This window comes from Vanacampus margaritifer, chromosome 1, assembly GCF_051991255.1.
Source record: "Vanacampus margaritifer isolate UIUO_Vmar chromosome 1, RoL_Vmar_1.0, whole genome shotgun sequence".
Classification (NCBI taxonomy): domain Eukaryota; kingdom Metazoa; phylum Chordata; class Actinopteri; order Syngnathiformes; family Syngnathidae; genus Vanacampus; species Vanacampus margaritifer.
In genome coordinates, this window is record NC_135432.1 from 30954232 (window position 1) to 30977789 (window position 23558).

At 40.8% G+C, this 23558-nt stretch overlaps 1 protein-coding gene across 2 annotated transcripts in view; it reads left to right on the plus strand.

Moving 5' to 3' along the window:
* The first annotated feature begins 13045 nt into the window (after window positions 1-13045).
* Window positions 13046-23558, plus strand: part of nup210 (nucleoporin 210) — a 34380-nt gene continuing 23867 nt past the window's right edge. For both annotated transcript variants that reach the window (XM_077547929.1, XM_077547938.1), the window contains exons 1-12: window positions 13046-13419; window positions 15740-15879; window positions 16703-16834; window positions 17912-18008; window positions 18708-18858; window positions 19960-20092; window positions 20176-20334; window positions 21485-21553; window positions 21639-21745; window positions 22387-22527; window positions 22694-22831; window positions 22955-23110. In XM_077547929.1, the coding sequence (XP_077404055.1) occupies window positions 13271-13419; window positions 15740-15879; window positions 16703-16834; window positions 17912-18008; window positions 18708-18858; window positions 19960-20092; window positions 20176-20334; window positions 21485-21553; window positions 21639-21745; window positions 22387-22527; window positions 22694-22831; window positions 22955-23110 (1572 nt within the window). In that variant the 5' untranslated portion in view covers window positions 13046-13270. The remainder of the gene's footprint in view (window positions 13420-15739; window positions 15880-16702; window positions 16835-17911; window positions 18009-18707; window positions 18859-19959; window positions 20093-20175; window positions 20335-21484; window positions 21554-21638; window positions 21746-22386; window positions 22528-22693; window positions 22832-22954; window positions 23111-23558) is intronic.

The following is a 23558-nucleotide window of genomic DNA, read 5'->3' on the forward strand; positions in this document are numbered from 1 at the left end:
CCTTTTTTTTATTAAGGGAGGAGAAGAGAAGAGAGGAGAGGACAGGAGAGGGAGGGAGGGAGGGACACAGCCCCACCAACAATTTTACTACTGGCAACGCTGTGCAATAGTTTATGCCAATACTGTCTCTGCAACACAACATTTGTGCTACTAAACCATCCTAATGAAGATGTCGAAATTAAAAAAATATATAGGCTATACACAGCTATATGCATAACCATGCAGTAGGCCTACTTTTACTCTCAATCTATTCATATTTACAGCCAAAATTGAAATAAAATATGTTCCAAATTGGTTATTCTTCTTGCATTTTAAAATTGGATTGGAATAGGCCTTGTGTTGTCTTTTGCTTTGATCTTCAGGGTAATTGAAGTGATTTAAGACAATAGCCTCCTCTTGTGTTGAACAACTGTCAGATCTGAGGTAGAAGCAACTCAGAGGCTCCATACTAATAATCATAGTGGCCCCTTTACACAGTGTTCTTTGTTCATTGTGAATAAATACACACAAGGCTTCATTTAAAAGCATATCCAGAATTAATTAGATATCTGTAATCAGATGTACACTCCACAACTAGAATCTCAGGTTTCTCTGCCCTCTAGGGTCTTCTTCAAGAGTTCAAACCTGTTCATAACTTCAATTACAAGATATGAAATCGGTGATGCAATCTACCAGTGTTCCACATTAATCTCCGCCATTTCTCTATAAGAACTCATATGGAACAAATATATTTAAATTACAACTCAGTCAATTTCACGTCATAGTTTTCAATTTAATCTCAGAACATGTTTGACATACCAAATTTAATAAACCTCACTCACACATGCACCTTTTTCATGCTTTTTGACTTAACCACTTAACTTTATTTTTGTATAGTATGAGTATCTATCGTCAAATGCATAATGAGGGGAGATTGAACCTGTAATCCTCGCCGGGGTTTCTGGTAGCCTATCACCTGCGCAATCTCTTCTATACTATACATATATATGGTAGCTATTGTTAGTACTGTATATTGATTTTATTGTCACTGTGGAAACGTGGCAAACTCCAGCAGATGGCACTGTGTTCATAGTTGACAGACTGAACAGAAAAATTAATGTTTTATATACCTGCATGCATGTCTGATAATCCTCACATTGCTTATTGTTATATATGCTTTCCCCAGTCTTTTCACTATTGTGTGAAATAGCAAGGTTGTCTGCTCCTGTTGACAATGATAGAACTGATGTATGACAAGATTGTTTTTTTTGGGGGGGGGGGGCGGGGGAGGTGATGTATGCCAAAACTTTACACATACAATAGCCGATAAACTCCCCTCCAAATATATAGCAACAGTGAGGGGAATTCCTTTATTTTTGCTGGAGACTGATAACATTTCAGCTTTCATCCCCAGGTGTTTGAATCTGAATCATCATCAAATTTAGAAAATAACACCTTTTGCTGCAATTTTTTATGTGAGCAAATGCACTGGATGACTGGAACATATGACTGACAAATGCGTTTCCCCTAATTACATTGGACTAAATTTATACTGGTTGTAGGTGTAATCAACATGAAAACCAGAGAGTTGTGCATGGGTGGAGAAACAATCCACTGCTAAACTGAGAGAAAATGGGAAATCACTAACATTGGCCATAGCCATTGCAACCATTTGGAACGGCCTATAGAAGCAATAAACTCCTTATGTACTAAGAGACATTAAGGAAACAACAGCTGTTGAAACAGACGCCTTTGAAGAAAGACCCTAAAACAACTGTTAGAGAAGTTCATGAGCATGACCAAAAGTACAGATGGTATACTTGGTGGATGTACAAACCAACTACTCATTAGCAAGAACATTCAGATGGCCTGAATATATTTTATGAATGTTGGCAGAAAGATAAACCTTTCCCAAAATAACGATAAAGCTAAAGATGAGCGAAAAGAAAGGAGCTGTTTATCGATCCCAAACATACAAACTTTAGTGTAGGGCACTCATTATTTAATGTAGAATTCATTATTTAATTGGTCAATAGGTATTCATACTACCAAGCTCATATGTAAAGCACAGTGGAGTTCATGTCATGGTTTGGTCTTGCATAGCAACTCAGAATTCTACAAAGAAAGAAATATGCAACCAAACTGACTGGGAGGTCTTTCATTATGCAACAAGATTTTGATCCAAAACACATTGTCAAAACAACAACATTCATTATGTGAGTTCATCAGGGGAAAATAGGTTTTAGGGTTTTAACTGGCCAAGTTAGTGCTTTAAAGCATGCATTTCACCTGCTTAAGAGGATACCAGAGGGACTAAGTTACTAAAAGAGACAATAACAGAAAGAGGCTGTAGTAAATGCCTGGAAAAGCATTACAAAGAAAGACAGATTTGATGATGATGGCTCACAGGCTTGATGCAGTTATTGCAAGAATTTGCAACTAAATCATCCAACTATTTTCTGTTCTGTACCGCTTTCCTATCCCAGCTGACTTTGGACAAGAGGCGGTATAGCTACACCCTGGACTGGACGCCAACCAATCGCAGGGCACATACAGTATAGACAAACAACCATTCACACTCATATTTATACCCAAGGACAATTTAGAATCTTCAGTTAACCTAGAAACATGCTTTTGGAATGTGGCAAGAAGCTTAAAGTGGAAGTCAACCTTAAACATTTCTTGACAATAATATGTTATATGTGACCTCACTAGTCTAAATATGACATTCTGATTAATATTACATTTGTGGAATAAGAGTTATGAAGCCAAAATCCAGCCATTTGTATACATCTCAGGGGGTGGCCATTTTGCCACTTGCTGTCGACTGAAGATGACATTTGAGATGGATACAAACGGCTGGATTTTGCTGCTTAACTCATATTCCACTAATGCAATATTAATCAGAATACTGTATTTAGACTAGTGGGACTGCATAGAATATATTATTGAAAGAAAAAAAAAGTTGACTTCCCCTTTAAGTACCCAGAGAAAAAACCCAAAAGCAAGAAGAGAACATGCAAACACCACAGGCAATGGATTTAAACCCCCAGATGTGCTAACCACTTATACTCTGTACCGTTACAAGCAAATCAATTGATTCAAACAGGATGATTATCAGATCATCTACCCGAACATAAAATCTGAAATGGTGATTTCTTGCATCTTACTCGTCATTTTGTCAAACCAAAATGTTGTCACATGTCATGTCTACAGCAGAAATAAAGGAACTCTTATTGTTAAAAAAACAAAAAACAAAAACACATATTAGCCAGCAAGGGAGTAGTTTTCCTGATACATTATGTAGCTTACACCCACCCCAAAAAAAGTTCCACTATTTATATAATATTTTCCATATAAAATACCACTGGTTGTCTCACAATTGGGCGCAGGTGTATGACGTAGGTCTACTGAGCACAAGTTTACAGATTCATACAATTATCAGTAATAAGACCTAAAAAAAGCTCTAGCACAGGCATTTAATTCCTAGGGAAGCTGTTTTCGTTGCGAAATGTGACCAGCCGACAACCATCGCCTCAAAAAGAAAAGAAAAGAAAAGAAAAACATAAAAATAGGCGGGGATGTTGCACAGATATATCACAATTGACAAAGATGACATAACACTTATGAACTAAGGCCACCCGCAGTAACACTGATGTTGCAACACACTTGGGGGTTCACAGTCGAATTAATTATATTGTGTGAAATTCGAGCAACTATGCAAGCGGCCAAATTGCATATCAAAAATTAAATTCCATATGGTTAAAATTCAGTGACTGTGAACATTTGAAGTGAAGGTTAACAACATTTGCAGCTCTCTTATAGGCGGGATGTCATTGTGCTGTAGGTGGGAACCAAACTTATTGTCCTCCCACAGTAGTTGACCTCCCCTTTCTGAGCCGGGGAAAGAAACCCCCAGCGTTGTGGTGGCTCTCAGCCCATGAGATAACATCATCTGACACACTCTGATTTGGGAGACGTAATTTCACCCCACACTGTTGTAATTTCTCATTCATGCATGCTTGAATGGTGACTTACGCCACTTCTAATTGAGTAACTCCTCCTCGTAATAATCCCACTAATGGGCTCTGTTTCTGCGTTGTATATTGAATTCAAATTAGACATTATTATTTTTGTTTTTTTTTGTTCTCGTTCAAAAAGTCAACAAGCTGACCAGTTCTTCTAACAATAGCACAGCCTTAAAAGTCTTTACGTTTTTTGTTAAAGATGATGTCAGTTGTAGTGACATCATAGACCTCCCACTACCCATCCTCCACCAGTCCTCCCCCATAATGTAGCAGTCGTGGTGGATGTTATCTGTCCATTGTTAGGTACACTGTCTTGAGCTTTGGTCTTTGTTTAAACAGGTGAATCGCTTCTTGTTGAAATGGCCACGTTGGTTTGTGTGAGGTCATCTAAAGTGATACGCTTCATTCTAATTTGTTACCTGATCATTCCATGCTCATCCCCCCAAAATTTCTGTATTTTCAAATTATGTAATATAGAGCTTTGACTTGGGGTGTGCCCTGGACTCAGTGAAGGAGACGGGGGAGGAAAATGCTAACAGGCCAAGAAATTTTAGCCTGATAATACTGTACGCAAATCTACAGTTTCATATATGTATCGGATGTATCATAAGTCATCACTATATCATTATACATCATTGTCAATAATATTATACTTCCCACTTAAATCAATGTTTAGGATTTTAGAAATGGCTAATATGAATTAACAGTTGGTGGACAAAATTAATGCAATTTTTCCACTTACTACCGCTTATATGGGGTCGGGTCGCGGGGGCAGCAGCTTTAGGAGGGAAGCCCAGATTTCCTTTTCCAAGCCACTTCTACCAGCTCCTCCGGCGGAATCCCAGCAGAGAGACATAGTCTCTCCAGCATCTCCTGGGTCGTCCCCGGTGCCTCCCACCGGTGGCAGATGCCCGGAACACCTCTCCAGGGAGGCGTCCAGGAGGCATCTGAACCAGATGCCCAAGCCTCCTCAACTGACTCCTCTCCACGGGGAGGAGTAGCGGCTTGACCCTGATTCCCTCCCGGGAAACTCATTTCGGCCTCTTGTATCCGGAATCTTGTTCTTGTTCTATGGTCACAGCTCGTGACCATAGGTGAGGGCAGGAACGTAGATCGACCAGTAAATCGAGAGCTTTGCCTTTCGAGCTCCTTCTTCACCACAACGGACCGATGCAGAGTCCACCTCAATGCCGCATGTCGATTTCTCGCTCCCTTCTGCCCTCACTCGTGAACAAGACCCCAAGATACTTGAACTCCTCCACTTGGGGCAGGATCTTATCCCCGACCCAGAGAGGACACGCCACCCTTTTCCAACTGAGGACCATGGTCTCGGATTTGGATGTGCTGATCTTCATCCAAACCGCTTCACACTCGGCTGCGAATCGCTCCAGTTAGAGTTGCAGGGTCACTGCTTGGAGAAGCCAACAGCACCACATCATCTGCAAAAATCAGAGATGCAATGCTGAACGGGCCACCCAACCAGACCCCACTCAACGCTTCGGCTGTGCCTAGAAATTCTGTCCATAAAAGTTATGAATAGAATCGGTGACAAAGGGCAGCCTTGGCAGAGTCTAACCCTCACGAGGAACGAATCAGACTTACTGCCGGCAATGCGGACCGATCTCTGACACCGATCGTACAGGGACCAAACAGCCCGTATCAGGGGGCTCAGCACCCCGTACTCCTGCAGCAACCCCCACAGGACTCCCAGAGGGACACGGTCGAGGAACGCCTTTTCCAAATCCACAAAGCACATGTAGACTGGTTGACCGAACTCCCATGCACCCTCCAGGACCCTGCCGAGCAGTGGTGTAGTGGTCCCTGGAGAAGTAGGTACTGTATACCCTAAATTTTACTTACTTTATTTATTTATTTTTGGCTTCTAGAAAAACGCCCTGTTCTAGAAACGGTGACATGTGAGGGAAAAACCATCATTTTTAATTACGCACAATAATAAAATGATCATGAAAGAATTAGGAGCAGTTTGTAATGTAAAATGTATTTATTGTGAAGTAAACATGAATAATATGTTATATACTACAAATTCAAACTACATCATACAAGTTAGTTAGGGCTATATTACTTAAAGTTATTGTATACAATACAGTATACAATAATTGGTTAATGTTACTTCTCTTAGACCTAAAAATAAGGTAAGGGGGGGGGGGGAGGGGCTTCATAGACACTGAGATCATCTCTGGTCAAGACATTTATTACAGTTTCATTCATCTTACATTGCAGTCTGGCATAACAGTGGTGGGTTAATTATACAATTACTGAAACAATTACGGGGGTACCCTACATCAGTGGTTATTAATTAGAGGTACATGAAAACACACCAAGGGGCACATGGGATTTTAAAAATATATTTAAAAAGTAGCATACATGCAAGACATCATCTTGGTTTTTATTTTATTTTTTCAGTTTCTGCTTTTACTTAAAGTTAACTGAATTATTTGTTTTGAAAAACAACTTGTACCATGATCCCAAAGGGAGACTTGTTATGTTGATAATTATTGCACAATTATTTATTTCACATTAAGACCATTACTACTTTTCTTTCTTTCTTTCTTTCTTTCTTTCTTTCTTTCTTTCTTTCTTTCTTTCTTTCTTTCTTTCTTTCTTTCTTTCTTTTTGACCGATACATAGTGGGACTGTGGCCAAAGTTAAAACCAGTTCCTAAATTAAAACCAAACACAAGATGGCACAGCATTGTTTTGCTTTGTTCATCCAAAATGCTTTGCACTGGTTGGGGGTACTAAGATGAAAAAATATTTTGCAGGGTGTACATCAGTGAAAAAAGGTTGAGTAACACTGCCCTACATGATCCTAATCTAGCTAGTTTAGGGCTAAATTGCTAACTTTAGGATAACGTTACATTTTATAATATTAGCCTAACCGAAAAAAAACTCCTCTGTACAGTGATATTGCCAGTAGTTTAAAAGTTAACAATGATTTATTTGGAAATAACTTTAAAACCTACCTGGGAATGATGTTTTAATTCTATGTACAGTATGTTTGGATAGCCTGCATGCCGTCACTCACTGGAAAGACGCTTATTTATTCCTGTCTCACTCACATTTACAATCAGCACGCAGGAAACGTAGTGACATGTCAATCAACTAGAGTGGCATTGGCACCCACACGTTAGCAAAAAAATCCTCCGCATGCTTATTCATTATTCTCTGATAGGCGCATCAGTTCTCATGCATTTAATTAACCAATAAGAGAGTGAGTGCAGGCTAGATTTAGCGGAGGGTGGGTTATGTCCACTGATCTACTGTATATATTAATGGATAGCCGATAGCACTGCAGAGCCCAGCTTTGGCAGAGCCGATCCAGTAATATATACAGATCAGTGGTCATGCCCGAATGGCGCACAAAAACTGCACATCCAGGAGGATTCAGAAGTGTGTAGATGCAAAACTGAGGATTTAGAAGTGGGTAGACGCAAAACTGACTGAAAAAGATGTTGGTATACGCCGTATACCTGCGTATGCCGTGGACTACACCACTGCTGTCGAGGGTGTAGAGCTCGTCCACTGTTCCATGGCCGGGACGAAAACCACACTGCTCCAAATCCAAGATTTGACTTCCCAACGGACCCTCCTCTCCAGCACCCCTGAACAGACTTTACCAGAGAGGCTGAGGAGTGTGATCCCTCTATAGTTGGAGCAAACCCTCCGGTCCCCATTCTTAAAAAGGGGGACCACCACCCCAGTCTGCCAATCCAGAGGCACTGTCCCCGATGTCCACGCGATGTTGTAGGGGCGTGTCAACCACGACAGCCCCACAACAACCAGAGCCTTTAACTCAAAGCAAGCAGATCTCCACCTTGCCACCGAGGAGCTTTTCAACCACCTCAGTGACTTCGACCTCAGAGATAGGAGAGCCCACCTCATAGTCCTCAGACTCTGCTTCCTCGTGGAAGACGTGTCAGTGGAATTGAGGAGGTCTTCAAAGTATTCTCCCCACCGACTCTCTCACCGACCGAGTTGAAGTCAGCAGCACCCCATCTCTGATATACACAGTGTTAATGGTGCACTGCTTTCCTCTCCTGAGACGCCAGATGGTGGACCAGAATTTCCTCAAAGCTGTCCGGAAGTCGTTTCCATGGCCTCACCGAACTCCTTCCATGTCCGAGTTTTTGCCTCAGCGACCGTCAAAGCTGTGTTCTACTTGGCCAGTACCTCTCAGCTGCCTCCGGAGTCCCACAGGCCAAAAAAGCCTGATAGGACTCCTTCTTCAGCTTGACGGCATCCCTTAACGCTGGTGTCCACCAGCGGGTTCGAGGATTGCCCACCTTACGGCCACAGCTCTGATCTGCCGCCTCAACAATTGAGGCGCGGAACATGGCCCACTCGGACTCAATGTCCCCCCGCCACCCCCGAGACAAGGGAGAAGTTCTGCCGGAGGTGAGTGTTGAAACTCTTTCTGACAAGGGATTCTGCCAGACGTTCCCAGCAGACCCTCACAATAAGTTTGGGTCTACCAGGTCTGACCAGCATCTTCCCCGACCATCGGAGCCAACACACAATCAGGTGGCGATCAGTTGACAGCTAGGGTGTCCTGGTGCCTAGTGCACATATGGTATGTTTGAACATGGTGTTTGTTTTGGACACTCCATGAAGAGCACAGAAGTCCAATAACAGAACACCACTCAGGTTCTGATCTGGGGGGGGGGGGGGGGCATTCCTCGCCCACGTGAGCATTGAAGTCCCCCAGCAGAACGAGGGAGCATGTGGACGACACCTGCACGTGGTCAGCAATCAGCCGGCTGAAGAATCCGTCTCTCTGTATTTGGCATTTTGTAACTAATGGCTGTTTTTATAGTCAGGAACCCAGTTCCTGCCAGCATCAAACACCTTACAGTCACCAATTCATCAAGATTCACTTCCAATGGGCACTAAGGGTTAATGTTCAGAATCACTGCATGCTTGCTGGTTAACTTTCTAGGTGCTGTCCCTCCTGGCCAGGCGTGGGCAGCTCTGCCTCTCCTTTGGCTGCTGGGTGGCGGCTGCATCTCGGCCATTTCCTGGACCTCTTGGGGGTGCTGCGTTGGGGTGCTCTCTCCAATGCGATCTGTCGCTTCGTGCCCGGTGACACAGTTTGGGGTGGGTGGTCCTCCGGGGTGCCCCGTGGTTCCCTCTCGCCTCCCACTTCCTCCCCCTTGCCGCCTCTCCCTCCTCGCCTCCACCCCGCCCGTCCTCCTCCGCCTCCCCCCCGCCCGTCCTCCTCCGCCTCCCAGTTCCTTCTTCCTCATCATCCTTCCTCCTCCTTCCCTCCTCTTCCTGCTGCCCTGCCGCCGCCCCTTCCCCTTCTTGTCATCTGCTCCCCCCGTCCCGTTCCCCTCCCCTTTCCGCTTTCCTCCCCTGGGCCGGGGGCTCCACCGCTAGCCCGGGTCTCGGGGCTCCGGGGGCCAGTCGGGCGGGAGGGTGTATTGCGTGGCCTGCCCTGCTTCAGTGATCCTCCTGGCACCTCGGGCGGGCCCCGGTATCCGGGGGGCGATTCCTATCGCCCCGCCATGCTGTCTCCATCTCCACGCCATGGGGTCCCATTTTTTTTTTGGGGTGGGATCAACAGTCGAAGGTTTTTCATGCATGCCAGATCCACCACACCAGCATCTACCGAAATTCAAACACAATCTGCTTCTTCCTCTGGTCACTGAATCTCACTCTGCTTCATCTAGCCTTCCTTTCTTTAGTCTTTCCTTTGGTCTCTTGAGGTCTCTCTAATTAGTTGGAATTTATATGCTTCTGGGGTTGGTGAAAGATTCTGGTTTGTAACCCTGTGTGTAGTAGGTGGTGTCTGGTCGATGCTGGATTTCACTTTTCTCTCTTCTCTTTGATCATTCCTCAGTTCTCCTGATAACTTCACGACTATCGGGATTCTGAAGTATTCGGTTTAGGTAAAGGGTATGGGATTTTTAATAGGTTTCAGGTTAATTAATGAGCACACACTGACACGCACGCACATATGCACAAACGCACACGCACATTCTCACACACACACACAAAAAGAGCGAGAGCAATGATGATGACATGTTGAATCGGTAAGATTACCGAATGAACAATACTGAGCTCTCTCTCTCTCTCAAAAAAAAATAAAATAAAATCCGGCTCACAACTCACCTGCTGTGCCAGACATGCCTACATGGTCGCGTCACGCATGTCCCTCCCTGCTCTCCAGTAGATTTCTAGACTAAAATTATAGTGAGTTTTCCCCCCTTGTGGTGATTTTGTGATTAGTCTTTTTTTAATATATTTTTTTCTTTACAAGTGATGTTTTGTTGTTTGTGCTCGATAAACTTTGGCATCGATTCTGCACCTGGGTCCCTGCCTCCTGATCACACTGTAGTACATACAAATGTTACGTATCAGATTAATGCTCATAAAAAAATAAAAACAAGAAGAGATCATACAGCACCATGATGTACTGTAACCAAAGTTTGAAGTGGCTCACAGGGTTTCTCTGAGAAGACAGTAATTAGTCATGCATAACATTCAACAACTAAAGCTATTTGTCAGTAAATATTTATAGTTTAATATCCGAATCAATTCTGTTTCTCATTCATTTTTAAAATTACGAATGACAATAATCTCATTTATGCATAAAGAAAATAACAAAAGGGTCACCACAGGAAATTAAGACCCATATGTAAGAGGTAAAAAAATAAAATAAAATAAAAAGACACCCCATCTGTGTCTTGTAAAGTGTTCTTCAAGTTGCAATTAAATGGCAAGCCTGTCAAAGTGCTATCAGATGCAAGCTCAATAAATACCAAAGGCTTGTGTTAAGTGACTATTAGAAATTATCGTATTGATGCTAATTGTTTTGTTGTTGTTGTTTTTTGTTTGAAAGTGACTATACTGACTGAATGCTAACAAAAGCTGCAGGTGATTTGTCATTATTTTAATGCTTATGACACAGCTCAGAACATTTGCTTCTCAACGTTTTATTTCAGGAAACCAGTGTATTAAGAAATAGGATTAGACTCTTCACTGTCAACATCAAATTAACATCCGGTTGTACCATGGTGATCATTTCAGACAGCTTCACTTCCTTTCATTTTTATTACAGTCAGAACACACACAATCTGTCCCAGACGTCAAGGCGGGTTTCACTGGATTGTAACAGGCTTTAATATTTCTTGTTTTACCTCGCCTCTGACCTGGCTGACCCTTGAGTTACGCGCTTGCCAAACTAAAGGCTATTACATTTCAGGCAGAAATTGATCCTGCAGTTACATATGGGGTAGATGCCACGGACTTTCGACTTCTGGGTTTCAAACATCAGCGTCGTTTCCGGCCACTGATGGCCGCGTTCCAACACTCGCACCCCCACCCCTGCGCCCCCCCAACCGCGGCAGCGAAAGAACTGGGACGCGGCCCACACGTCACAAACAGGAAACGGAAACAAAACTGATGTGTGAAAACCAGGTAGTTTGAAGTCCCGCCTCCTCCGTGGCCTATACCCCTTTGAGTGAGTACTTAGTGCAATGGCCTAGTGTGCCTTGAGTGCAGTGAGTCAAGTAAGGCAGTCTAGTAAATAAATTTTCTGGAAGAACGGTGCTGTTCATGCATGACAGAATAGTGATGGTTTAAACTTTAAAGTAGGATACAGTTTTGTTAGTTTATTAACTGTGGTAACTGACAAATATCTCTCATCAATGGTTCCCATGCACCACTGTGAGTGGTTCAAATGAAGAAACTGACATGAAGATCAATCTAAGGTGCAGGCTGCTCAACAGGCAGTTCTTCCTTACAATCCACTTGAGTGTCCGTGTAAAGTGATGATACAATGCCACATTCAGGTAGTTTTTTTTGTTTTTTGTTTTTTTAAACCTCAGACGTTATATCATTCTATCCTTACATCACTTCTTGGGCTGTGCAGTAATGAAATGTGAAACTCAAATACAGCTGTCTTGTCAAAATATTTGAAACTCTTTCTGAACTAAACTCTTGTCGTCTTTTTGCTGGTGAAGGATTTCAGACGTTTACATCTAAGCACATTCATCCCATAGAGTCAACATGGCTTGTATGTGTAGATTGCTACAATTATTAATAATAATCGTGCAACTTATTGGAACTCTATGTCTGACGGTAATGGGCTGCTTTTGGCTAATTGTAATAAGACTCATACAAAAGCTTATGTCACAATTGGCAAAGAAGTTATGTGAAACGCTTCACATTGACGGTGTATCTGCTAATTAAGGCATGCATCTCTCTTAAGAAGCAAAAACCACAACGTGGGAGGTGCACAATTGTAGTGACTTCAAGGTAGATGAGCAAATGGTACACAACACTGAACTCAGGATGGATATTTAGAATTTGGCAACACAATGGCATTTCATCTAAGTCCTACTCTTAAGGCTATAATGCATGGTCAACATTGAGCTCTACATTTTTTAAATATATAACTTGTATTACATATGAAGGTACTTATTACTCAATAGTAAGCGGTAAAAGGCTGTTGGAAAAGAATGTGAGGAAGTTTACCATCTCCATTACCAGTTAGGCTTACTGGTCGTGTGCCTCCCTTGTGGGAGAAAATACATTCAAAAGTCCTATGCCAGTCTTTAAAAAAAAAAAAAAGTTAGATTGTTTACCCACTAATCAGGGACCTGAGCTGGGTTTAGAGTTAGACCATCACTTGAGCAGTCGACATTGAATGTTCATGCTAGCATTGTCCAAATGTGCTGGTGATGTGCTGAAGTTAACTAATTCCCTTTAGAATAAGCTCAGTACTTACAGTTGCTTGAGGAGGGGGAGTGTAATTGGACCTGTAGACCTGGACCTTACGCCCTTTGGCTTTGACACTAGTTTGTTTAAAAGATAAACAATTAATAAGATTAATTGACTAGGATCTTACATACTTCAAAGTACTGTAAAAATGAAGTAGAAAATGAGTGACCTGAATTAGTACAGTAGATGCATGTCTCGAGGTCCACTTCGTTATCGAGAGTGAAAGCAACGTGCGTGTACCTTTAAGAAAACGCGTCATTCTTGGTGGAGTGACGTTTCCGCACTCCCCGCATGCTCTCAAATCCAATAGTTGCTAATGGCGGGCTCTCGTCTTGTATTAGCTTCGGTTAATGTGGCTTGTTTTTGAGTTGAGAAATACAGTAGATTTGTTCTCTTACGGAATTCCACAACCCCGCCACGATTGTACCGATAACAGTATTTGAATGAGGCGAGCGAAGTTTGTTGCGGTTTTTATTTACAGTATTCTAGTTTTGCTACCAACAAGTCACATTGAGCGCAATGCGTTCCGCGTTCGTTTTCCTGTCATTAATTGGCGTTTTTCAAAACATTGGCTGCTCCAAGCTTAATATGCCCAAAGTGTTGCTGCCGCTTGCCAGAGGTACACGAATTAACTTCACACTGGAAACCACTGAGGGTTGCTACAGATGGTGAGTCTAGAGAAAAAGGTGTCCATGCTCACTGGAGTGTCATATTACACCCCGTGCACGCAGCATCTGCGGGTTGTCACTAGTGCGTGCGTGCTTACGTGCGTGTGAGAGACCTACTGTGACCGAAATAGCCGAAAAAACATCTCCCTCCAAAGTGCATTTGGAACAGCTACTCTGTCGCTTTTGTTCGTGTACATTAGACTTCATGTGGGCAGCTACTGCTTCCTCCCAGGAAATAACCTTGTGAAGAAGTACAAAAATGGTGAGCGCTCTCTTCCTCATTGGAAGAACCTTTGTTTAGTCCTTCAGAGCCTAGGATACATAAATAACATTAATAACGGATTTGTATTCATAATTTAAGGTTTGAGGATTTAAGGAAGCTTAAAGATGCAAAAAATGCAACAACAAAAAAAAGAAGCAGGAGCAAACAAGCATTTACCTTGAGTAGACAGGTAGGGTTGTCGTCATGCACAGGTGGGTAGTAAAAGAGCTTCATTTATTTACAATGGCTCAAGTAATTGTACTGGTTAGAGTAGTTTTATTTTTAACTTTTCATTTTTACATGAATATGTTTGTTAAGAATAAACTGCAGTGTATACCTATTATTGCTGGCCCAAACTGTTTTGGTTTGTCAGAAAGGCTTCAGCTCTGCAAGGTTATAGTTAACGGAAATCAACACATTTTTAAACTAACCCTAAAAACAAAACAAAATCGATAACGGAATAAAATAAAAACGAACGTGCTTTTAAAAGCAAGCACAATAAAGTGAAACTGCATTTTCCAATTACGAAACTAACTAAAACTATAATGTTTGTGAAAAGGTCCTACGTTTTCATCTTTGTCAGTTAATTTTATACATGAGCGGTTTATTTTTTGTTTGTGGATGGTACTTTATTACCTAATACGTATAACTTTTTTTAAGGTTGCATTCAACAAATACTATCCAATATCCATATTTAAAAAAACAAACAAAAAAAAGCCAATACTAAAACAAAGCATTTTCCAAAAAAGTAAAAACTGAACACTAAGAAACCCGTTCTAAAAAGGATTTAAAACTGAGTTTAAAGAACAAATGTTAAATGAAATAATAACTAACATCTATTTCATATGCTGAGCTGCCTTGTTCCTGTAATCATAACCTGGTAAACCTAGGCCGTTTCTTGTGGCTGAATTTGCCTTAATTTATGCTATTATATAAATGTTATTTCATGATTGTTGTAGTTTTATATTGCTGGGCACCATCGGAAGTTGCACATTTGTATTTTATCTATTTTATGCTCTAAATAAAAAATAATAATAATAGTCAGATGTTTTTCACCAGTTACCCAGTACTTTCAAGTAGCCATTTGGAGGATTACTTTGTCTTGTCATTATACTTCAGTATAATTTTTGGCAACTCTACCCGCCTCTTTTGGGAGAGAAACCTTTTGAGCAAACATGCCGTTTCAATTTCCATACTTCATTGATAGTATGTCTTGGCGGCTGGATGGCTCTGTGGATAACAGTGATGACTTTGGAAATGGGGATGGGGGTTCAAATCCAGGTCAATGCTGGTATCAGTTTGTGTCCCTACTAGCCAAGATGCCGTACAATGCCAGTCGGAGTCAAGAATAAAAGGTGTGGGTAGCGACAGGAAGGGTATCCGGTGTAAAAGCTGTACCATATACAGTATATGAGTGACTTGCTTTGGCGCCCGCTGTCAGGGATAGGCCAAAAGTCACAGTCTTCAATTCATGGTCTGTCTTTATCTGCCCATTTTGCATACCTAGTTCTAAAAGACTGACCTTTTAGTTGTAATTTGTTTTTCTTACTTAACCACCTTGGAAATTTGGTTTCACACAGGGACCATTTAAATTTTTATACGATCTTCTGACTTACTGTAAGTGTAATGCTATGATCAGACAAATACCTTTTTAAACCTTTTTAAGGTTTAAACCTTTTCAAACAGTTCCCCTCAGTTTTTTTTTTTTGTTTTCAAAAAAGCATCATCAATCAGATCAAATGCTTTCCCATGGGTTGTAGGTTCCCATACCTAATTTAAAGTATGAACAGAAAACAGAATATGGAAATGAAAGCATGTCAAAATACAGAATCATGTTTTTTTGTTGTTGCTATATCTAAGATGCTGCTGTCCTGGAAGCAAAAACGTTCAAAACAATGAAACAGCGCCAAGTGCCTTTTGGAAGTCCAATTGCTTTTGAGGCTTTCACCGTCGTTTTTTTCCGTGAATATTTGTAAATTATCTTTCAAGGCTGGTAAGCAAAGCTACGTAACTAAACTGTGCTTGACCCGTAAATTCAGTGTATTCATGTTCTTCCAGGACATCAACTCGACCAGAAGTAGTTAACGTCCAGCCCATCGATGAAGAGACTAGCCGAGGCTGCTCCAGGAGAGCACTTCTTCAAGCTCTATCCACGCAATCATCCAGATTGACCAGCATCATTCTGGCTGAAGATATTGGTAAATATCAATAGATAATCTCGAATCAATTGTACTGTATGTAAAGGAGAAAATCTACACAATCAATTTATTCTTATAACACATTTGCATAACGCCCTGTCCTTTCTTTCCTCTTTGTTATCGTGCAATTGTTTCTGCATATTTTTTTTTTGTTCACCCAGAAGTGTTGTTACGCTATAATGACAGCTTGGCATGTGCATTGGGATAAAAATGACAAATGCATAGTGGTCCTATCACATCCGATTCAAAAGTCTTCCTCAATAGACGGCCATCTACAAAATAATGGCTATAGTACATAAAGTACATGATTCAAGTAAATTTTATTAGCTCAAACCCATTTGAGCTTCTTTAGTAGTTATGCTCTTTAACTCATTCACTTGCAGCCATTTTCACTGAAGCGATCCCCTTCACTCCCAGCCGGCTGTTTGCCAAAAGAAAGATTACAGTCTCTTCTTTCATTCGGAGAAAAACAAAGTACATTTTTATCTGTTTCAATTTTGCAGCAATTAGCATTAGAAGATAGCTAAGTTTCATCATTATTCACAAATCTATGAGTGAATTAGTTTTTTTTTTTTTTACATGGCCCTGGTTGAGCTCTTTTGCTCTGCTGACACCTGCTGGCCGTTTGTGTAATAACTACCATTTCTTCAACCGTTCTTTGCAGTTGAGAGGATGCATCAAAGCCCTTCTGTATGCTCGAGCATAAAACCCCTCCATAAAAAACATATAAATACGTCTTTAGGACACTTAAAATATTTAAAGTAGAACATATTTTTACGTTCTTGGGAGCAAATGAGTTAAGTGTGCCCTCTTTCATTCACAGTAACAGGACAGGTACTACGCTGTGATGCAATCGTCGACGTGATTTATGATGTCACCATTGTGTCCACCACCAGAGAGCTACACCTGGAAGATTCACCCCTTGCACTCGAAATTAATGCATTGGACTCTGAAGGTACGCATGAGATAAGTTTCCTCACATTATCGCCTGCTGGTGCTTTAAGTACTCCCTTAAACAAGCTAATTAGCACATCCAGGCTGGTCTTGATTAATGTATTCATATTCAGTTTTCATGTCTGTTTTCATATCACTTATTTAATGCTTATTTGCTGTTGTAAGGATTTTTTAATTTCAATGTCAATATCGATTTATCAATAACAATGTTTGATCGATCCCCTCAGGCTGTGCCTATGACATGGTGGCGTTTGTTTTCCTTCTCTGGTTCTGTTAAAGATGAAGTCATTTAACGAAATGAAATGTGGCTACAGTTTGATGCTTTCTGTTGAAGACTCTAGGGCAGGGATTACCAATATGGTGCCTGCTTGCACCAAGTAAACCTCAAGGACCACATGAGCTGCCCACTGGTCCGTTCTAAAAATAGTTCACAACTAATGGGACATTGTGACTTCCTTGGAGTATTGTCAACGTGATCATTTGAAAAAATAAACACATGCAGAAATTTATAAACGGCAAGTGTTACATGCTGATCTTTAGCAATTTCCTACCTTGTTAAATCAAAGTTGACAATTAGTTTATTGACTGAAATTATTAACATGTCTTCACATAGATTAATGTATTAATAATAATAACATGATTGATGAACATGGAAGGCATTTTGATCAAATTTGTTTCAGAAGTGTGTAGCAATCTCATAACCCTTTGCATAAATCAATACCTGAGAAGTAGCTTTCAGTTTTAAAACAGTTGGTGACCCCCTACTCTAGGGTGGGCCTATCATGTTTTATGTTTCATTGACTTTGGCCTTTGGATTCGTTATTTTAAGTAGACTAGAAGAATGTGGAGGATCCTGTAATCAAATACCTCTTGGTTTTATGCTGGTTAATTCAGTACGAATTAGAAGTTGTCAGATGGATGTGCTCAACATCTTTAATATGCAGCCATTGAGCAACCAATATATGCAAATATCCTCCATTCCAACTGTTACATACCCACTTGTTTAATCTTTGGTAATCTGGTTTGAGTATATAAGGAGAAGCCATGCATGACTTTTGTGGTTTCCCTTCCTTCACAGGAAATACCTTCAGCACTCTTGCAGGTCTGGTGTTTGACTGGAGTTTAGTAAAAGATGTGGGTGTAAATGGATTCTCTGATTCTTATAATTCATTACGGTAGGTCTTCCTTTATTATCTCCATGATTTAACAACAATGGAATTACACAGTTGATCTATTTATTATTATTTATATACGATGCAGAAGACAGTGGTGCCTTGAGATATGAGTGTCTTGATATGTTTTTCTTAGATTCAAGTCGTCACCAGTTTGACCAGTTTTTGTCTCAATACACGATAAAAATTTGAGATACGAGTGCCCTTCAGAGCCCCACCGTTAGATGGCAGCAACACACTTCACAACATCCAGCCAACAGCAATTCACATTGTTTTCCTTGCAGTGGAAGGACAGTATCAGTTGGTAGCAGTAATGCGGCATAAAGCTGGTTTGACAACTGTCAGTAGAGCTCAAAGAAGAATAGTATATTAGTTACAGTTATGTTTTGTGCACACATTTTCCGCCTTTGCAGGTTATACGGAGATCAAAAGTTACTGTATATTTACTGTGTGTTTCTATGTAGTGCTATACTGTTGAGTGCAAATTTTCTTTAGAAAAAACATGTTTAAAAAAAATGTATTGTGGGTGTTTTGTGAGGCTGGATTAACTGCATTATCATCCCTTTCAATGGGGAAGGATGATTTGAGATATGAGTGGGGTCATGGAACGGAGGCGCCACAAGGCTACATCAGGTGTTTTGCTATATGCTTTTGGGTAAAACGCAAATGGCTGCTAAATTAACATTGATGTCTCTTCTCAAGGTTTCTGAAGTTTTCCGATTCCACGTACACACCTCCTGGATACATATCTGAAATGGAACGTGTTGGAAAACAGGGCAATATGATTTTGGTGTCAGGCCTGAAAACAGGACATGCTAAAGTGAAGGCCAAAATCCAAGAATCACAGTATCACGTAAGATAAAAGTACTTTTCTAGCTCAAATATTCAAATGTATTGCCTAAGTGTCAGACAGCCGCCAGGATTTCCTAGTGTTAGAAGACGAGCAGAATTTAAATTGTGGCCTCTGTTTGACCGCAAACCTCCACTGGTGTAGGGATCTAAATATAGCAAGATTGGAAAATCATTCATCCCTACCTGAATTGTAATTTCACAAATTTATGGCCGCTATATGACAATCATAAAATAAAAGTTAAGTTTGAGTTAAAGCCTCTCCATAAGGATGGGAAAAGATGCAATTAAAAATGACAAACAATGGAAATGGAGGGATGGTGTGAGAAAACATGCCTTTTTGATAGTCATACATTCATTTTTAAAGTATTAAATTAAGTACAGTTTGTTTAGATTTGCCTGCTCTAAGATCAAATTCAACAGTGGAATAAAAGAGACAACAACACCCCCCCCCCCCCAGGTGTACAGTGTTTAATAAAAGGGCTTTGGCATTCTTCTGTCAAAATACACAAAAGATACTAAACTATAGCACACTTAACATCTACATTTTACAATCTTGTTGAAATCACTCAGTTTTGGGGTGCGAGAGGCACTTAAACCTCTTTGTTATTTATCAACTTTTCTGACCTTGCAAGCGACTGGCTACTTGTAACAAAAGGGGCGAGCATCTAGACTTAAGAACTTTTAGTGGGGGGTGTATTGCATCAATCAGGGTGTGACAAACAAGTACTGTAATGCTAATGACTCACTGTGGCAACCCCAAAAGAGAGAGGCCACAAGTCATAATTGGACCCCCTCATCCAATAAAATGGGTACCCAGGTGGATTGAATTCTAGCTGGCGCTGATTGTTTCTGTTCCAGTGGGGTGGTAAAGCAGAACAGCTTGCTCACAAACACATTTTCAGAAATAGGCAGATAACTAAATCAACATGGTTGTTTGATTTCACACTGATGGGTGGGCAGGCAGTCCAGAAACCTAAAAATTTGTGTGGACTCAATTATACAAGTCATCTTTTTACGCAAACTCAATTCTGCCGTTTGTTTTAAAATTGCGACTCCTGAAGGTGAAGCTTGTTACTATGTTGTTGTGGTGTCTGTGCTGCAGGGTGTCCATGCAGCTGAGGTGAAACTACTGATTTTAGAGAACATCTTGCTGAGCCCTGCACATGACATCTACCTGCTGGTCGGAACGTCAATCCGATACCAAGTCCTGGAAATAAGACAGGGCTCGATAACAGGTAAGACTGTCGAGTGGAGCTTGCGTGTCAGTGTCGGGATAAATCTGAGATGGTATGTCTCTGTTTTCCTACATTTTTTCAAGAGCTTTCAATGCCATGTGATCAATATGAGCTGCACCTTCAGAACAGCATGGTCGATGTAAACGGGAACCCAGAGGTGGCAGTAGCACGTCTGGATCAGAGAACCTCCAAAGTTACAGCCATTCAGCTGGGGCACATCAATGTCGTGCTTGACCATAAAAGTATCCTTCTGAAATATTCTCATTTACTCTCTGTTGGAGGCTTTACAACGCATTGATGGGCTGTGCTGGGCCACAATTCCTTTCACTGCTAATGTGTAATTTCACTTGTTGAATGTGGAATTCATAAGCTCTACTTCCCTTTTTTTACAAAACGGGTATGCTGTGAAATTCATTTTGATTATCGTGAAGAGCTTTTGGAAAAGCTCATTTAAGGAAGCCCAGATTTCCTCATTTGTATTCTCACCAGAAGACAGGTGAGGATACAAAATATAAAAGTCTATGCTGTTTAACGTCCAGTGTGAAATATCCCAAATCAGTTATAATTTGGGGTGCACTGCTCAGTGCAGATTTTTGCTTTCTGAAATACACGGTCACCGCAACAGCCTACCAGAATTTTTTAGAGGGCTTTGTTTCCTTCTGCTTAAGATGTGTATGGAGATGCAGATTTCATCCTGCCAGATGCGTCAAAACCTGGTTCAATGCCAATGCCATCACAGTGCTTTGACTGGCCAGCCAACTCACGAGACATAAACCCCATTGAGGATCTGTGGCGTATTATCAAGAGGAAAATGAGCCACCAGACCCAAAATCAAAGAAGAGCTGATAGCAAGCATCAAGGAAACATGTGCTTCCATAACTCCCAGGCAATGTCACATGCAGGCTGATTGCATCAATGCCACAGCGCATCGACCCAACCAAGTAGTGAAGATTAACATATCGTTTTGAAAATACCATTTTTTTGATGTCATCCTTTTTTCCTCCTGCAAAAACTCAGAAGTACGCATAGCGATTTCTTCACAATATTTTTATATTTTGATTTCAGCTTTTTTGTGGGTTTTACAGAGCTAGAATCCCGAATAATGTAAAAATAAACAAATTAATACTTTAGTTTATGGGCTGTGAATTTATAATCTATTGAAGTTAAAATTTTTGAATGGAATTATGAAAACTTTTTTTGAAAGGGTCTGCATACAAAGAACATAGTGCAGTGAGTTGTGTATTACTAATAAAGTATGTTTCTGTAAGGTGTTTCAAGCTCTTCTTCCATGTGCCCCCTTTTAACTTTAAGCAGCCTCTCCCCACTACAACACTCTTTGTACACACCTGCTGTACATTGCCTGGTGTAATTTTCCTGACAAGTATTATTTAGGTCTTCAAATGCAAGGCGCGTTTCGGCTACCAAACAGCACTTTGTTTGTGGTGGAACCTGGCTACTTAGGTAGGTTAATTCAGCCACTCCCGTTTACCTTTTTATTTTTTATTTTTTTGGTGAAGGGCTTTTCAAACCTGTGTTTTTTATTTAGGTTTTAAAATTCATCCTGGTGACAGTTGGGTTCTGGAAACTGGTCGAGACTATGATATCCATATTGAAGTATTTGATAAATCAGGCAACAAACTCTACCTTTCTGATGTAAGTAAAGCTTATTAGACTCATTTTCATCACACAAGATGTGAATTTCACCGAAATTATTATATTAAATATTTACGTGGCGATGAAAATATATTATATCTTTACACATGTGAGTATTTATCATATGTAGATTAAAATATCACAATAAAATGAATCCCGGCAATGAAGTATACGATACGTACAACAGGCATACTTCCGATCTCGCCAGTGATTGGCCAATTAGTTGCCGGTGACGGAAACTTAGTAAATACAACGTGAGAGTACGTTTCAAGTTCGCTTCGCTTTAACAGGGAAATTAGTGTCCAACGTTGCCCCGTCCTACGCACATCGCATAGTGGAAACTGGAAACAACATGAAGAGGGTCTTTGGTTGTTTCTTGTTACGCAGGTGACGCAGCGGAGCAGACTACGTACTGTTATTTACGGGTTTTAGTCGGCACGCCGCACATCAAAGCGCACGACTTTTTTTCTTCTTCTGTCCGTTCGTCTTCCTTCTGTTGCGAAGGGAGCAGGAATTTAACCGAAAGCTAATTTGCGATTCACGAGCAAGATCGGATACAGTTCAGTTACTGTAGTCATGTTTTTAAAATGTTTAATAAAGCACGGTTATTGATATTGCTTTTCTCCCTCTTTTTTTGGCAGAATATTCGTATTGACACTGTTTTTCCTCTGGATTACTTCAACATTTTGCACTCCTCTCTGAATGGATCTTATCACAGGATCAAAACTGTAAAAGGTGGCCGTAGTGTCATTGATGCTACTTTATTAGCTGTTGAGGATGACGTAAGTCTGGTTTATACTTGTTCACATTTTAACTAACTAAACTAATTTTCATAAAAATAAAGATGTGGTAACTGATAAATGACAAGCATGTTGTTAACCTTTTGTTCATCCATAAAAACTCAGTGGCAAGCCTGATGATTTCCTGTGTCCTCTGTTCTGCTTTTAGAATGGTGGGGTCCACCCACTCGCCAACCCAAGCCACGGTGAACAGGATGTGGCAATCTATTACCCTATAGTTCTTAGTCCCAGTATTCTTATATTCCCCTGGCAACCCAATGTCGGCGCTTATCAATACACAATTAAGGTAGAATCTAATAGTATGAGCAAGATGATGACCGTGTTGATAGCAAAAGTTTTGTTCCATTACTATCAATGTTGATGTAGTTGAAAGGCGTATGTGACAGTTTTTGCTCAATGCTTTGCATAGGCAACAGGCGGCAGTGGAAATTTCAGCTGGTCTTCCTCCAACACAAGTGTGGCCACAGTGACTGTCAAAGGTGTGATGAAGACAGCCAGTGACATAGGTCTCAGCATAATTAATGCACGTGATATGCGCAATCCACTCCACTTTGGAGAGATGGAGGTAAGGTGACTCTGCAGCGTCATTCCATCCATCCATTCATTATCTGAACCGCTTACTCTTAATGCTACATTATTGAGATACATTACAATGATTTGACCATATTAGAAATGATATGCTATTGCCCAACCTGAATATACAACAGATTTTATTGTTTAAAAACACAGTGCGGTGGTAATCAGAGGGCCTGCCTCTGCTTAGGCTTAAAATCACCCTTTAAAATGAAAATTTTCCAGTTTTGCTGGCATCAGTTGTCTTTATTAAATCGATCAGCACATTACCTATTATCCACTTGATGTATGCTTATTGTTTCACCGCTCAGCAAAATTTGATATGATGCCAATTTTACAGGTGTAAATGTATTACAAATATACAGTACAATGCACTTTAAATCCATAGTCAGGACCAGCTCTGGATCACACTGAGTTTGACATGACAGATTCTGATGCTA